This window comes from Eriocheir sinensis, chromosome 20 (genome assembly GCF_024679095.1).
Source record: "Eriocheir sinensis breed Jianghai 21 chromosome 20, ASM2467909v1, whole genome shotgun sequence".
Taxonomy (NCBI): Eukaryota; Metazoa; Arthropoda; class Malacostraca; order Decapoda; family Varunidae; genus Eriocheir; species Eriocheir sinensis.
In genome coordinates this window covers 21,087,240-21,104,497 of record NC_066528.1, presented here as the reverse complement: position 1 = coordinate 21,104,497, position 17,258 = coordinate 21,087,240, and the positions used below count along the sequence as shown (strand labels likewise).

Genomic DNA, 17,258 nt, shown 5'->3' with positions numbered 1-17,258 from the left:
ATGCAACTTGTTCTCTTCCCACTACACTCCCAGACCTTACCAGAACCTTTACAACCATCATTACTAATACTGTCTTAATGTTAGTCCTTATTGCTAACTCTTGCATGTAAGGAATTGGGACAGTACAGGGATGAAAGAGTAAAGATGTCGGTTAACTCTTGCATAAGGGATTGGGAGAGTATGTACAGGGATGAAAGAATGAGAGAGAGAGAGAGAGAGAGAGAGAGAGAGAGAATGGATTTGTGTTTTAAGGATGTTAATACTCACACATTCAAATTGCTTCCTTCCCACTACATGCCCAGGACTAATAACTTGTAAAACCATCAGTGCACTACTAATACCATGTTAATATTAGTCTTTTTTGCTATGGGCTTGTGGTCTCTTCTTCCTACCACACACCCAGACCTTACAGCCTCTAAAACCATCATCACACCACTAGTACCATTTTTATACTTGTTTTTATTGGCATGGGCTTGTGGTCTCTTCTTCCTACCACACACCCAGACCTTACATAACCCTCTACAATCAATACTAATACTACTTCAATAAGTCTTTTATTTCTATGGGTTTGTGTTTTGTCTTATAACTTGTAAAACCATCAATGCACTACTAATACCATGTTAATATTAGTCTTTATTGCTATGGGCTTGTGGTCTCTTCTTCCTACCACACGCCCAGACCTCACATAAGCCTCTACAATCATCAATACTAATACTACTTCAACATTAGTCTTATGGGTTTGTTTAAGTCTTACCTCAATGTCCCAACCATCGTTATACTACCAATGATGTCTTAATGTTAGTCTTTATTGCTGCTGGTGTGTGTTGTAAGTCTTATTGTGGTGATCCAAGGCTTTCAATGACATGAGCACTGCTGGGTTGAAGTGTACAGCTTAAATGTGTCCATGTATTGTTCTCACACTCATGTTTTTTACCTCTACACAAGTATATAGTCATTGGAATGTTGCATACGAGTAGTCCTTTTGCCAGAGCCACTTCTCCAACCCCTTGACCCCTTACCCTTATACAGCATTTTCCAACCCCTGACCCCTTGACCCCTTACCCTTATACAGCATTTTCCAACCCCTGATCCCTTGACCCCTTACCCTTATACAGCCTTCTCCAACCCCTGACCCCTTGACCCCTTACCCTTATACAGCATTTTCCAACCCCTGACCCCTTGACCCCTTACCCTTATACAGCCTTCTCCAACCCCTGATCCCTTGACCCCTTACCCTTATACAGCATTTTCCAACCCCTGACCCCCTGACCCCTTACCCTTATACAGCATTTTCCAACCCCTGACCCCTTACCCTTATACAGCCTTCTCCAACCCTTGACCCCTTACCCTTATACAGCCTTCTCCAACCCCTGCCCCCTTAACTGCTAACTACTACATACTATACCTGTCACCCTTACACAGCTTTCTCCAACCCCTGACTTATCCCCTTACTACATACTACAGCCCTTACACACACTTACATCTCCAACCCTTGACTCCTTAACCCCACACTGTTACATACTACACCTGTCACCCTTACACACTACGGATGTTAGAGAAATAATGGAGGGTGGATGAGATGAGCTTTATTACCAGCAAAGTTTACAGACACGGTGAGGTGGTGGTGGTTATGGTGATTTGGTCACTCATACGGCAAATACAAACACCGACACTCACTCACGGGACAGCGGCGAGGTATATACATGCGTCGGAGCTCTCGGTCAGAGGCGGTCCATCTTGCTTGGGGTCTGAGATGGGCGGTGGCGGAGGTGGTGGCTGACGGTGTTGAGTTAGTGATGTGGAACTCTTCCGTGACACTCTTGCTAACACTAGGAAGGAAGGAAGGAAGGAATGACCCTGGGAACATTGCACTGCCTAAACTTGTGTGATGTGCTTGGCTACGCACACACACACACACACACACACACACAGGTAAAGGTAGACAGGTAAATACAAATAGGTAAATACACACACACACACACGCTATTTAAATGAAATGCTGAAGAAATTGATTGAGACAGTATTCCCAAGATTAGAATAAGCAGCAAAAATGTGTTTGTTGCCGAGTACGAAGTTGAATATAAGGAAATTTGTGTGATTCAGAGAGCGGTAACCAAGAATCCAACCCAATCTTTAAGCATGGAAAACCTGCTGTCCATAGAATCAAGCTTGCTGTCTAGCATCAAACCAGGGGTCTAAAGAATCAAATTTGCTGCCCGTAGAATCAAAGGTACTTCACGTAACCCCACTCGCTCACTCTCTCCCTCTTATAAATGACAAATCGTATATTCTAAGCTTATGATGGACTTTGAAGCTTATAAGGATGATTAGTGTTGTTGTTATCATTATTAATTTGAAGTTTTTGATTAGATTCAGCTTTGATGGGCAGTTCAGCATAGCGACATCATAACCATCACCAGCATACCCACACTACTACCTCCAACATATCCACAGTACATCATCATCGCCAGCATACCCACACCACATTACTCCCAGCATACCCAGGTCACATCATCACCATCAGCATACCCAGGTCACATCATCAGCATACCCACACCACATCACTGCCAGCATACCCAGGTCACATCATCACCATCAGCATACCACACTAAATCATCACCAACATACCCCCATCACTATCTCCAGCAACATACCCAGACCACATAACCTCCAGCATAGCCACACCTCACAACCAACTCCAGCATATCCACACCACATAACCTCCAGCATACCCACACACCACATCACCACCACCACCAGCATATCCACACCACACACAGCACAGCATACCCACACCACACCCACACAACCACATAGCTGCCTCAACATAGCCCACATATTCCTACATTTCCGTTTCTTATACAACTTTTGATTATGTTTTCTGAGCCTGCCAGTGAGGGATAAAAAAAATACACAAATAAATAAAATAAATATGAAAAAATAGATATAATGACAGGAACCAAGGAAGCGATGAGCACGTCTATGAAGGAGGTGAAAGAAAAATGAGAGGAAAAATGATACCAAAAAATACCAATAATAATAATAATAAATTAATAAAAAATAAATAAAATAAAATCACTGCTTCAAATGGCAAAATAAAAGAGCGAGAAGGAAAATATACTGTTGGAATTAATTTGACGTAGAAAAATCAACACCAAGACAAAAATAATAAATAAATAAATTAATAAATAGTATTAATATGAATAAAATCAATCCCTGGGCTGCCAATGAATGAACTATGGCAGATCTGGACATAGGAAAAATAAGGTAGTAATAATAATAATAATAATAATAATAATAATAATAATAATAATAAATAAGTTAAGAGATACAATTTTCCCATAGCTGCCACTTTCAACATTACAAATCCATATTACATCACTTCTTCTACTACTACTACTACTACTACTACTACTACTACTACTACTACTACTACAACTACTACTACAACTACTACTGTTACTACTATTACTAACCAGACAGCTGCCACATAAGGACTATACCTGATGAGTCCTAATTCTCACTCACTCACTCACTCTCTTCCCACTACGATAACTCACCTCTCTCCTGACTCAGCACTCAGCACTCCACCCCTTCTGGCCTCAGCATGCAGAGAAGCCAGTCAGTCCCTCCAGTCTTCAGCACTCAGCAAGGCTACACTGTCTGCTCTGGCCTCAGCGAAATAGCCAGCAAGTCAGCTAGTCAGCACTCAGTAAGGCTACTCTCTGTTCCTCTGGCCTCAGCATGGATCGAAGCTTCTCAGTCCTTCCTGCCTTCAGCACTCAGCATGGTTACTCTGTCTGTCCTGGCCTCAGCACACATCAAAGCTTCTCAATTCTTCCTGCCTTCAGCACTCAGCAATGTTACTCTGTCCTGGGTGAAGCAAAACAGCCAAGCAAGTCAGCACTCAGCATGGTTACTCTGTCTGTCCTGGCCTCAGCACACATCAAAGCTTCTCAATCCTTCCTGCCTTCAGCACTCAGCAATGTCACTCTGCCCTGGTTGAAGCAAAACAGCCAAGCAAGTCAGCACTCAGCATGGTTCCTCTGTTTTTCTGGCCTCAGCCCCTCATCTTCAGCACTCAGCATTGTTACTGTCCTGATCTCAGCACTCAGCATGGGTACTCTGTCTGTCCCAACCTCAGCATGCTGCCAGACCTGTTTCTCCTGCCTTCAGCACTCAGCATGGTTACTCTGTCCTGGTTTCAGCAAGGCAGCAAGTCCGCCCTCTCTGACCTCAGCACTTAGCATTACTCTCTTAGATCTCAGCAAAACATCAAAGCAAGTCAGTCCCTCTTATTTTCAGCATTCAGCATGGTTACTCTGACTGTCCTTCTGGCCTCAGCATAGAGCCACTCAGTCCTCTCAGCACCCAGCAAGCCTATTCTGTTTGCCCTGACCTCAGCAATGCTATTCAGGTCACATAGTTCTGGTTAGTCTTTTCCATTATACAATTTCTGTCTGGTAATATTTTAATGATAATAAATAGTTTGACCCTTGACAGTTCTTTACTTAATAACCTGGTAGCAGCGACGGGCCAAATTTGTGGCTTTACCATGTAGCAGCAACGGGCCAAATTTGTGACTTTACCGTGTAACAGCGACGGGCCAAAATTTGTGACTTTACCGTGTAGCAGCAACGGGGCAAATTTGTGGCTTTACTGTGTAGCAGCAACGGGCCAAATTTGTGGCTTTACCGTGCAGCAGCGACGGGCCAAATTTGTGCCATGATTTTAACCCCCCAAAATAGATGATACATAAACTGATCACAAATGCTTTGATATATATTATGAAATGGTTTGTGTGAGGGGTGATTTTTTCTCATTTTTCTCGCTTAGAGGGACCATTAAGAAACATGATCCCCGCTGCTACTGGGTTAATTGTGCTCTTTGCTGTACTGCTTGATTTCCTTGTCCTTCATTCTTATTCTTTTTCTTTATGGCACTTTTCATATAATTTCCTGATAGTGGTGTTAATTTCTTTCTTGTTACTGCTTGATATCCTTGCCCTTTCTTTCTTATTCTTTTTCTTTATGGCACTTTTCATAAGATTTTCTGATAATAGTGGCGTTAATTTCTTTCTTGTTTTCCTTTCTTTCTTATTTTCCTTTTGCCTGTTCCTTCCTTCCACCCTTCCTCCATCCCATAACACACACACACACACACACACACACTGAGCCACACACACACCACCACCACCACCACAATCACTGTTACATGAGGTATATATCTACACTCCACCACACCCACACCACATCAATCCTATCCTACTACACTGACTTACATCCTTACGCCTGGGTGCCAGAACAAGTCCGGCACCACACACTCACTCCCCCTCCGGCACTCTTGACCCCAGCCCTCCGTGTCCAAGCCTTCCCGAGACATGAGGCTACAGTCTTTGCCTCAACACTTGTCCATATTGTCACACTGAGGCCTTCACAGTAAATGAGATCACTGATTATGTTAATGATAATGATGATGATGGCTATCCAGGGCCTTCCCAGCATTGGTATGGGTGTGTGGGTGTGTCTGTGTGTGTGTGTGGGCGGCTACTTGGTCCAGCTGGACACCCACTGCTGCGTGTGGCTGGTGGTGGGCTGCTGTGCCTGTGTCTCGTTGAAGGGGAACTGCAGCTGGATCTGTGTGGGCATGGCCGGGGCCTTCACGGACATGGTGAAGGCTGCGGACTGGGCCTGCTGCTGCTGCTGCTGCTGTTGTTGAGGTTGTTGTTGCTGCACCTGCTGCTGGTGGTGTGTGGTGGCAGCAGGCAGCGTGGTGGTCACCATGACCTGCTGCTGCTGCTGCTGCTGGGCGTCCTGGGGTATGGCTGGGGTCTCACAGAAGCACCAGGACTGCCACTGGTTGTTGCCGCCAAAGGTGAGGACGTGCGCCGTGTGGTTCTGGCAGTTGTTGGCAGGCCGGGCAGCACGGGCGGGCTGGCCGGGGCCGCCGGACAGCATGAGGGTGGGCACCGGGGCCATCTGCTGACTGGTGGCTGCCTGGGGCTGCCCTGGGTGGTTGAACTGGGGCAGCACGCTGGGGTCCGCAATGATGGTGCCGGCCGGGACAGCGACCTGCTGCTGCTGGACTTGCTGCTGCTGCTGCTGCTGCTGCTGGGGCTGCTGCTGGGGCTGGGGCTGCTGCTGCTGAGCCGCCTGTTCCAGCAGGGGCGGCTCCTCGCCGTGCATCTGCTGGCAGTGGCGCTTGAGGCTGCGGTACTCCCTGAACATGGCGCTGCAGCGCTTGCAGTTGTAAGGCTTGGCACCCACGTGCTTGTACATGTGCCTCTTGAGGGCACTCTTGTCCAGAAAGTCTGCGAAGCACTTGTCACACTGGAAGCCCTTCTCCCCGGTGTGGCCCATCATGTGGCGGCGGAAGGCACTGGCCTGGGCAAAGTGCTGGCTGCACACCTGGCACACGTGTGGCTTGGCTGGGCCGTGGCTCAGCTTGTGCTTCTTGAGGTCCCTGGGCCGGGCGTACTCGGCGAAGCACTCGTCGCACTTGAAAGGCGTCTCCCCCGTGTGGCTGTACTTGTGCCACTTGAGGTTGTTCTTGCGGCTGAAGGCGGCGTCGCACACGTCGCACTGGAAAGGCTTGACCCCGGTGTGGGCGATCTTGTGGCGCTTGAGGTCGATGGCCTGGCCGAAGGAGGCGGGGCAGAGGTCACACTTGTAGGGCTGCTCCCCGGTGTGGGTGATCATGTGGCGGGTGAGGTTGTTCTTGACGCAGAAGGCCGCCTGGCACACCAGACACACGTACGGCTTCTCCCCGGTGTGGATGCGGCTGTGGCGGTTGAGGCTGCTCTTCTGGATGAAGGCGGCGTTGCACATGGGGCAGATGTAGGGCTTGAGCTGGGTGTGGATGCGCTCGTGTGTCCTGAGGTGGGAGATCTGCTTGAAGGACTGCTTGCACACGTCACACTGGTACGGCTTCTCCCCGGTGTGCGAGCGCTTGTGGATGTTGAGGTGGCTGCTCTGCACAAACCGCGCCCCACACTCATTGCACCCATACGGCTTCTCCCCGCTGTGCAGACGCATGTGCAGGCGATAGCTGTTGATGTGCGTGAACTGTGAGTTGCAGTGTTCGCAGGACAGAGCCTCCTGGTGGGTGTGCTGACGGTGCCTCATCAGCTTGTTCATGCGGGAGAACACAACGTGGCACTGGTCACACTCAAACTTCTGCAAGGACGGAAGGGAGGGAGTCAGGCTTATGTGAGGAAGGAAGTAAGGGATGAGGAGGAAGGAAGGAAGGAAGGGAGGGATTCAGGCCAATGTAAGGAAGGAAGGAAGGGACTCAAGCTTCTGTGGAAGGGAAGATGCTTGAGAGACATAAAGAAATATAGCTTCCCGCAAAGAAATGCTGAGGTTTGGAACAGACTAAGTGAGGATGTAGTATCGGCAAGGAGTGTGCAAAGCTTTAAAGAAAAGTTGGATAAATGCAGATACGGAGACGGGACCACAATAGGTAAATACACACACACACACACACACACACACACACACACACACAGTTAGTTAAGTAGGTTAGGTCAGGTTAGTAAAAAAAAAAGAAAAAAAAAGAAAGAAATGGGAAAAAAAGCATGAAAAAAGTGAACAGAAGGGTTAGGTGCCTTAGGTTAGGTTGAAGTCCTCCTCACCTCAGTCTGGTCATTGAGGTGGACCTTGGCGTGGTACTTGAGCTGGGTGTCACGGGCGAACCTTGCCGGGCACTGGTCACATTCGTATATCTTGTTGAGCTTCCTCGGCGTGAAGGTGAGGCGCCTCTTCCTCCTCTTCCTCCCCCTCTGCACCTTCTTCCCCTTCTCCTGCTTAATAGAGATCTCCCCAGCTCCGTCCTCCTCCTCTTCCTCCTCCTCCTCCTCCTCGTCCTCTTCCTCCTCTTCATCAGCGACTGTGCTCTCAGGGTCAGGTTCTAATGCTTCCTCTTCAGCCTGTGGGGAGATGACCTGACCTTAGTGTGTGTGTGTGTGTGTGTGTGTGTGTGTGAAAAAAAGGAAGGAAATAAAGAAAAAATGAAAAGATAATAAAGAAATTGTGTGTGTGTGTGTGTGTGTGTGTGTGTGTTAGTAATAGTATGGTTGAAGGTTAAGGAAATAATATGAATAAATACGTAATTAATTAATGTTCTTTTCCTAGCATTTCTTTTTTTTCTTAATTTCTTCTTTTTCTCCTCCTCCTCCTCCTCTTTCCTCTCTTGTCCTCCTCCTCCTTCTCTTTCCCCTTTTGTTTTCCTCCTCCTCCTCCTCTTCCTCCACAAATCCCTCCCTTTCCTCATTTCTTTCTCTTTTTCTTCTCCTCCTCCTCCCCTCTTTCTTTTCTCTTCTTCCTCCTCTTTCCCTTTTGTTTTCCTCCTTCTCCTCCTCTTCATCCAAAAATTCTTCCCTTCCCTCATTCTCCAGCTCTTCCTCCTCTTCTCTTCCTTCTCACTCTCTTCTTCTGTTGTTCTTCAAATTCTCCTCCTTCAAACATCCTTCACTCCCTTCATCTTCTTCTCTTCCTCCATAAATGCATACCTAACCTCCTCCTCCTCCTCTTCCCTCACTCACCTCATTCTCCAGCTCTTCTCTTCCTTCTCTCTCACTCTCCTCCTCCTCCTCTTCTCTTGTTCTTGAAATTCCCCTCCTTCAAACATCCTTCTCTTCCTCCATAAATGAATACCTCACCTCCTCCTCCTCCTCCTCTTCCCTCCCTCACCTCATGCTCCAGCTCCTCCTCCTTCTTGATAATGCTGGTCACCCCGTTGGAGATCTGCTGCATCACACCTCGGCCCACCACCACCTCCTCCTCCACCTCCACCATCTGCGCCAGGTCCTGCTCCACCATCTCTATCCGCTCCTCCACCATCTCCGGCCCCAGCTGCACCATGGCACGCTCCACGCCACTCTCCAGGAGGCCGTTGGTGAGGGTAACATGGGCCATCTCCTCACCAGCTTGGGCCATGGTGGTGATGGTGCTGGTTGAGGAAGAGGAATTACTGATTATCCGATTAATATTAGTTACTGATTATATTATTGTTATTGTTACTATCATTACCAAAGTTACTGTTGGTAGTGAATATGAGAAAATTATCACTTTTTTATAGTAGGGCAACAAACAATGATGAAAAATAAATAAATAAATATATCCCTGCTCAGAGGATTATCAGCCTAAAGATGGGTGAAATAACCTAAGCCTATCTATATAACAGTCTAACCTAACCTACCTTACCATGCCCAGAACACTTATTAAAACCTATAGATGGGTGAAATGATCTAACCTAAGCCTATCACTGCCTAACTTAACCTACCTTACCATGCCCAGAACACTTATTAAAACCTACAGATGGGTGAAATGATCTAACCTAAGCCTATCTACATCAATGCCTAACATAACCAACCTTACAAATGCCCAGAACACTTATTAAAAAACCATCGGATAGGTGAATGATCTAAACCTAATCCATCTGCCTACTAAACTAACCTACCTTACCATGCAAAAAACACTTAAAAACCTACAGATGGGGTGAAATACATCAATGCCTAACATAACCAACCTTACAAATGCCCAGAACACTTATTAAAAGCTATCGATGGGTGAAATGATCTAACCTAAGCCTATCTACATCAATGCCTAACATAACCAACCTTACAAATGCCCAGAACACTTATTAAAAGCTATAGATGGATGAAATAATCTAACCTAAGCCTATCTATTTAACAACCTAGTCTACCTTACCTTAACCTGGTACCAGCGACGGGTCAAATTTGTGGCTTTACCGTGTACCAGCGACGGGCAAAATTTGTGCCATGATATAACCCCCCCAAAATAGATGATGCATAAACTGATCACAAATGTGCTGATATTTATTATGAAATGGTTTGCCTGAATGATGATTTTTTCTCATTATTCTCGGTTAGAGGGGCCTGTAAGAAACATGATCCCAGCAGCTACGGGGTTAAACAGCTCTGAACCATTACCACAGCCTATAGATGGGTGAAAAGATCTTACAGTCATCTCTCTCTCTCTCTCTCTCTCTCTCTCCCTGGTCTAGCTTACCTGTGTGTGTGTGGATGCCAGTGACGGGAGTGTGTTCTTCACCCTCCTCTTACGCTCCCAATCTGGAAGGAAGGAAAGACAAGTGTTAGTTAGTACCCTCTTGCAATGACCTCTCACTGATTATAGTGTTTGGAATTGACTATTAATAAACTAAAACCCCATCACAGGTTAGCAGCGAGTAACCTGTAGCCGCTAAGGACACTAAGCTATCGTCAACCTATCCACTGAAAATTGACCTCTCTTCTGGCTTCCTACTCTTCTTTTTTTTCTTTTGTCAGAGCGGCATCAAGTGGGCACTCTTGTTGCTGTTCTTATTTTCTGACCTTGAACTGCCTCCTTTAATATAAAAAAATAAAGAAAGAAATGAATAAATACAACAAGTAACCAATCACCTTAAGGTCTGACGGATAAGTGACGGCAGTGTCCCGTATTCACCAAGAGGCTGCTGGTAAATAGCCACTAAATTAACCCTTAGATGGTGGTGGAACTCTGTATTAAACCATTCATTTTGGGGGGAGCTCCTCTTCAAATACTGCTGCCGTCTGAGGGTCAAAAACAGCTAATGCATTCAGAGAAGGCTGCCGACTACCTGAATGACTTACATGGGCAATTAGGCACAGCACTTTTTTTTTTTTTTTTTTTTTTTTTACAGCAAAGGAGACAGCTCAAGGGCACAAAAAAGTAAACATTAATAAAAAAAAAGCCCGCTACTCGCTGCTCCTAAAAAGAATCCAAAGAGGTGGCCGAAAGATAGGTCAGTTTCGGGAGGAAAATGTAGCTTTGTTGACCAGTCCGAAGTAAATCCTCGCTTTAATGAACCAGCTGTGGGGGAGGAGGAGACGATATATCCAATAATCTGTTATAATCGACTCCCGAGGGTTCTGAACTTTTCGCGTATGGTATAATGACCCTTGTTTGTTACAGCGTATGACACACTTGTGAGACCAACACTGGAATACTGCTCCTCAGTGTGGGATCCTTACACACAGAAACACTGATGGGCTAGAACAAATGTTATAAAATGCTATAAAGGTCAGCATCCACTCAGCACACACAGCCAGTCACCTCAGCACAGGACCAATATGGAGGGAAGGCTCACTGGGGTTCAGCATCCACTCAGCATAGAGCCAAAGTGGAAAGGAAGGGCTATAGGGGTCAGCACGCAGCCAGTTACCTCAGCATACAGTCAGCATAGGGCCAGGGTCATAGGGATCAGCATCCACAGCTCAGCATCTACTCAGCATAAAGCCAGGGAAGGATGTAGCGAGTCTTAAGGGTCAGCATATACTCAGCACACAGTCAGCATAGGGATCAGCATCATTATCAACTCAGCACAGGGCCAGGGTTATAGGGGTCAGCATATACACACACAGCACACGTCAGCATACTCAGCATAGCCAGAGAGAACGTAGGAAGACAGGGACTCAGCACTGCACTTAAACTCAGCATACAGCACCACAGATCAGCACCAGCAAGCCTCAGCACGTCAGCATCACAAAAATAACCAAAAAATTCTCACAAACTCTCAAAAAAAACAAAAAAATCACCTTCTAAACAGTGGCTGTCAGGGGCGGCGGGGACAGACCCACTAATCTACCCCTATTTCCCTCCCTTCTGGAACTCCATCACCTCGAATGGCACCGCACACAGGGCCAGAGGAGTGCCACCAACATGTCACCAGGTCCTCATGTGCCTCAGAAGCTTAGAAGTGCCAAAAAAAACGCAAAAATGATAACCACGCCGTCTCCGTACACGTCTCGGGGACAACCCAAACACACGGACATATTAGCATTTCTGGTTTTGTGGTATTTTTGTGGTGTTTCGGGGCTCCGTGGTGTTAGTGAGGGTATTAGTGTGTGGTTAATTGATTTTCGGGGTGGTATAGAGGTGGTGTGAGGTGGTGGTGGTGTTAGGAGCGATGGAAAACAGGAGATTATCGCACTAGTTTGTTCTGCACCCCGACGGACACCCGCGCGGGACTCTTGAAAAGGAAGCGTAGGGTTGCCCGCCTCTTTTCCTCATTATTTTTCACTGTTTTCCTCATTTTTTTGGTCTTTTCCTCCTCCTTTAAGTCTTTTCCTCGTTTCTCTAGTCTTTTCCTCTTTGTCCTCCTCTATTTCTGCTTGTTTTTTCATTGTTTTCCTCGTTTTTCTAGTCTTTTCCTCCTTCTCCTCTATTTCTGCTTATTTTTTCATTGTTTTCCTCGTTTTTTGGTCTTTTCCTCCTGTTAGTCTTCTTTTTCTACCTCTTTTTCTTCTCATTTTTCATTGTTTTCCTCGTTTTTTGGGTCTTTTCCTTCTAGTTTTTCGCCTTCTCCTTCCTCTTTTCCTTATTTTTCAGTGTTTTCCTCGTTTTTTGGTCTTTTCCTCCTGTTAGTCTTCTTTTTCTTCCTCTTTTCCTTCTTATTTTCCTCATTTTCTTGTCTTATTTTAGGTTTCTTGGAGGTTTGAAAAGGAGGCGCGGGATTGGCCGCCTCTTTTCCTCATTATTTTTCAGTTTTCCTCATTTTTTGGTCTTCTCCTCCTCCTTTAAGTCTTTTCCTCGTTTTTCTGGTCTTTTCCTCCTTGTCCTCTTCTTTTCCTGCTTTTTTGTACAGTTTTCCTCGTTTTTTGGTCTTTTTCTCCTGTTAGTCTTCTTTTCCTTCCTCTTTTCCTTTTTTTTTTTTTCCACATTTTTTTTGGTCTTTCCATTCCTATTTTTCAGTGTTTTCCTAGTTTTTCTGTTTTTTCCTCACTTTTCTTGTCTTATTCTGATAATTTTACAGTGTTTTCCTCGTTTTTTGGTCTTTACATCCTTGTCCTCTATTCCTGCTTATTTTTTCAGTATTTTCCTCGTTTTTTGGTCTTCTTAATTTTCAGTGTTTTTCTCGTCTTTCTGGTCTTTTCCTCCTTTCTTTTATTCTTTAAGGGTTCACAGGCCCCATTCCACCCAAAGGTGCTTCACAGGGTCTCCAGTATTATTCAACAATAGTAGTAAATCATAAATACAATATTACATAACAGTAAACAATATAGATTTCTAAAACACACACACACACACACACACACACACCACAGCACAAAAATATCACAACACATTCAGAGTAGTAGGCCTAAGTACAAAAGAATATAAATACATATTACTAGTTACAAATACAAAACAGTATAATATTATATCCTTTTGACTTAGTACTGCACTTAACATACTAAAAAAATATACCTATCCTTTTGATTTAATACTTTACTTAACATACTAAAAAATGTATATCCTTTTCACTTAATTCTACACTTAACATACTAAAAAATATATATCCTTTTCACTTAATTCTACACTTAACATACTAAAATATATATATCCTTTTGATTTAATACTTTACTTAACATACTAAAAAATGTATATCCTTTTCACTTAATTCTACACTTAACATACAAAAAATATATATCCTTTTCACTTAATCCTACACTTAACATACAAAACATATATATCCTTTTCACTTAATCCTACACTTAACATACAAAACATATATATCCTTTTCACTTAATCCTACACTTAACATACAAAACATATATATCCTTTTCACTTAATTCTACACTTAACATACTAAAAAATATATACCCTTTTCACTTAATTATATACTGAACATACTAAAATATATATGATTGTAAATATATGCTTATTTTTCACTGTTTTCCTTGTTTTTTTGTCTTTTCCTTCTGTTAATCGTCTTTTTCTTCCTCTTTTCCTTCTTTTCTTGTCTTCTTTTAGGCTTCTGGGAGGTTTGAAAAGGAGGCGTAGGTTTGTCCTCTTTTCCTGATTATTTTTCAATGTTTTCCTCGTTTTCTGATCTTTTTCTCCTGTTAGTCTTCTATTTCTTCTTATTTTTCATTGTTTTCCTCGTTTTCTGGTCTTTTCCTCCTTATTTTAGTATTTTTCTCGTTTTTCTGATCTTTTCCTCCTCTTTTACGCGTTTTCCTTCTTAATTTTTCAGTATTTTCTTCATTTTTTTTGGCTTTTCCTCCTGTTAGTCTTTTTCTTCCTATTTTCTTTCTTGATTTTCAGTGTTTTCCTCGTTTTCTGGTCTTTTCCTCCTTTTTCTCGTCTTTTCCCGATTATTTTTCAGTATTTTCCTCGTTTTTTGGTCTTTTCCTCCTTTTTTAAATCTTTTTCTTCTTATTTTAATATTTTCCTCGTTTTTTGGTCTTTTCCTCCTCTTTTAAGTCTTTTCCTTCTTATTTTTTACTATTTTCCTCGTTTTTTGTTTTTTTCTCCTCTTAAATCTTTTCCTTCTTATTTTTATTATTATTTTCCTGGTTTTTTGTTTTTTAACTCCCGTTTTTCGTATTTTCCTTCCTCTTTTCCTTCTTATTTTTCACTATTTTCCTATTTTTTGTCTTTTCCTCCTGTTAATCTTCTTTTTCTTCCTCTTTTCCTTCTTGTTTTTCATAGTTTTCCTCCTCTTTGGTCTTTTCCTCCTGTTTTTCTTCTTTCTTCCTCTTTTCCTCCTTCATTTTCATTATTTTCTTCGGGTTTTCGTCTTTTCCTTCTTTCTCTCATCCCTTTTCATTATTTTCCTCCTTTTCGTCTTTCTCTGTAGCTTTTCCTCCTCTTTTCCTTCTCTTCCCCTTTCATTTCCATTATTTTCTTCATTTTTCCGTCTTTTTCTGTATCGTTTTCCTCCTGGTTCTCGTCTTTTCCTCTTTCTTTTTAATTATTTTCATTTTTTCCCCTTTTGTCCATTTTAGGATTTTGGTAAGTCTGAAAAGGTCGTGCAGTCTTTTCCTCCTTGCTTTTCCTTTTTTTTCAATGTTTTCTTCGTCTTTTCGTCTTTTTTTGTAACTTTTTTTAGGTTTTTGGAAGGTTTGAAAAAGAGGCGCAGGCTTTTTCCTTCTTGTTTTTCTTTTCCTTTTTTTTTCATTGTTTTCTTTGCTTTTTCGTTTTTTTTGGTATATATTTTAGGGCTTTCTGATGTTGAGTGGTGTGTGTGTGTGTGTGTGTGTGTGTGTGTGTGTGTGTGTGTCTGTCTGTCTGTCTGTCTATCTGTCTGTTAGTGTCTGTCTGTCTAAAAACTAATCTAGATACATATATTTTTTATGTTGTGCCCTATAGCCACGGTACGCTTTCTTGGTTAGGCCTGGTGGTCGGATCAAGCCCGTCATGGCGCAGGCAAGTGTTTATAGTGACGCCATCTATTTTTGGCTCATGTTGCACCCCGGAGCTCATTCTTGATTTCCCTTGGACAGCTCCCCTAGAGTCCGGGTTAATAGGCGGTCTTCTGGACAGCATGTGGGTAGTCTTAGGCCACTCGGCTGTAACTGAAAAATCCCAGGCACGCTAACCACTCAGCCACCACCTCCCCAGATACTAGAAATATATATAAAAATATAATAAATAAATATTGAAAGGGAAACTAAAAAAAAAAGTAACAAAATCTATCCATCAAAACTTAAATAGAGATTGTGAGTTTTTATACACTTTGATTAGAGAAGTAACTCTACGGAGAGAGCTAACTTTAATCAGTCGACTCTCTCTCTCTCTCTCTCTCTCTCTCTCTCTCTCTCTCTCTCTCTCTCTCTCTCTCTCTCTCTCTCTCTCTCTCGTTAACTTTCTGTAGGGTTCGACATTTACCATTTTTCTTGAGAGAGAGAATGTTTACAGGAATACAAACAACATCGAACATTTCAATCCCGTGTGTGTGTGTGTGCGTGTGTGTGCGTGTGCGTGTGTGTGTGTGTGTGTGTGTGTGTGTGTGTGTGTGTGTGTGTGTGTGTGTGATGTAACAATTAATCACTTTGACAGTTTTCAGAATCTTGCCTTAAACTCTCTCTCTCTCTATCGGTGTGTTAATTACGGTGATAGTTCCTGGAGGTGGTGGTGGTGGAGGAGGTGGTGGTGGTGGTGTTGACAAAGATGGAGGTGAAGTTATTTCTTGTTTTTCTCTTGTACTGTGTGGTGTTTATAGTAGTGGTGTTGATAGCAGTGGTGTTGAAATTGGTGGTGGTGGTGCTGCATCTAGACTGGTGATGAAGTGGTGATGAAGGCGTTGTCAGTTAGTCGGCCAGTCAGTCAGTCAGTCAGTTATTTAGTCAGTCAGTCAGTTAGTTGAATAGTTAGTATGTTAAGGAGTTAGTCAGTCAGTCAGTCGGTTAGCTAATCAGTCAATCAGTCCGTCAGGTCCTCAATTCATCAGTCATTTAATCAGTCAGTCAGTAAGTCAGTTAAATAGTCACTTGGATAATTCGTCAGTTAGTCAGTCAATCACTCCGTCAGCCACTCCGTCAGGTCATCAGTTCATCAGTTATTTAATCAGTTAGTAAGTCAGTTAAATAGTCACTTGGATATCTCGTCAGTCAGTCAGTCAGTCAGCCAGTCCCTCCTCAGTCAAGTCGGCAATACATCAGTTATTTAATCAGTTAGTGAGTCAGTTAAATAGTCACTTGGATATCTCGTCAGTCAGTCAGTCAGTCAGTCAGCCAGTCCCTCCTCAGTCAAGTCGGCAATACATCAGTTACTTAATCAGTAAGTTAGTAGGTAAGTCAGTTAAATAGTCACTTGTATAACTCGTCAGTCAGTCAGCCAGTCCGTCAGTCAGTCAGTCCCTTCGTCAGTCAGCCAATCCGTTAGTCCCTCGTCAGTCCGTCAGTCCCTCCGTTAGTCCGTCAGTCCCTCCGTCAGTCAGCCAGTCCGTCAGTCCCTCGTCAGTCCCTCCGTCAGTCAGCCATTCCGTTAGTCCCTCGTCAGTCCGTCCGTCCCTCCGTTAGTCCGTCCGTCCCTCCGTCAGTCAGCTAGTCCGTCAGTCCCTCGTCAGTCCCTCCGTCAGTCATCCATTCCGTTAGTCCGTCAGTCCCTCCGTCAGTCAGCCAGTCCGTCAGTCCCTCGTCAGTCCCTCCGTCAGCTAATCCAGTCTGTTTTTTCATCCCTTTTAAACATTTGGTAAAGGCTAAAAGTGGTTCGCAATATTTGCTTTTTTTTCCTTCCTGACTTTCAGCGTAAAAACGTGATCAAAAATATTCAATCAAGCGAACAGCAGTCTTGGCGTGGCGGCACTCTCTCTCTCTCTCTCTCTCTCTCTCTCTCTCTCTCTCTCTCTCTCTCTCTCTCCAGCAGTAGGGTTCCAGCGAGTCCACTTCCCCCGATTCTTACTCCGAGATGATTAAATCCGAGGGGGAAGGTGGAGTCAGCGGGAACAACGGCAGACTAATTTTTTGGGTCTCGGGTCTGCTGGCGGTGGTGGTGGTGGTGGTGGTGGTA

General features: G+C 44.0%; 1 protein-coding gene across 6 annotated transcripts in view; it reads right to left on the bottom strand.

Annotated features, from left to right (window-relative positions):
• Nucleotides 1-1,571: 1,571 nt before the first annotated feature.
• Nucleotides 1,572-17,258, bottom strand: part of LOC127001376 (zinc finger protein 436-like) — a 54,554-nt gene continuing 38,867 nt past the window's right edge. The window contains exons 1-6 of one of the 6 annotated variants that reach the window (XR_007755219.1): nucleotides 11,579-11,973; nucleotides 10,039-10,093; nucleotides 8,691-8,952; nucleotides 7,634-7,927; nucleotides 2,722-7,175; nucleotides 1,572-2,668 (exon numbers count right to left, since the gene is read on the bottom strand). Coding sequence is in view for 1 of the 6 variants with exons in the window: in XM_050865924.1 (XP_050721881.1) it covers nucleotides 5,547-7,175; nucleotides 7,634-7,927; nucleotides 8,691-8,952; nucleotides 10,039-10,093 (2,240 nt within the window). In the remaining 5 variants the exon portion in view is untranslated. Of the gene's footprint in view, nucleotides 7,176-7,633; nucleotides 7,928-8,690; nucleotides 8,953-10,031; nucleotides 10,094-11,578; nucleotides 11,974-17,258 lie in introns of those variants that run through there. The other 5 variants (XR_007755217.1, XR_007755218.1, XR_007755215.1 and 2 more) reach the window with 5 other exon arrangements.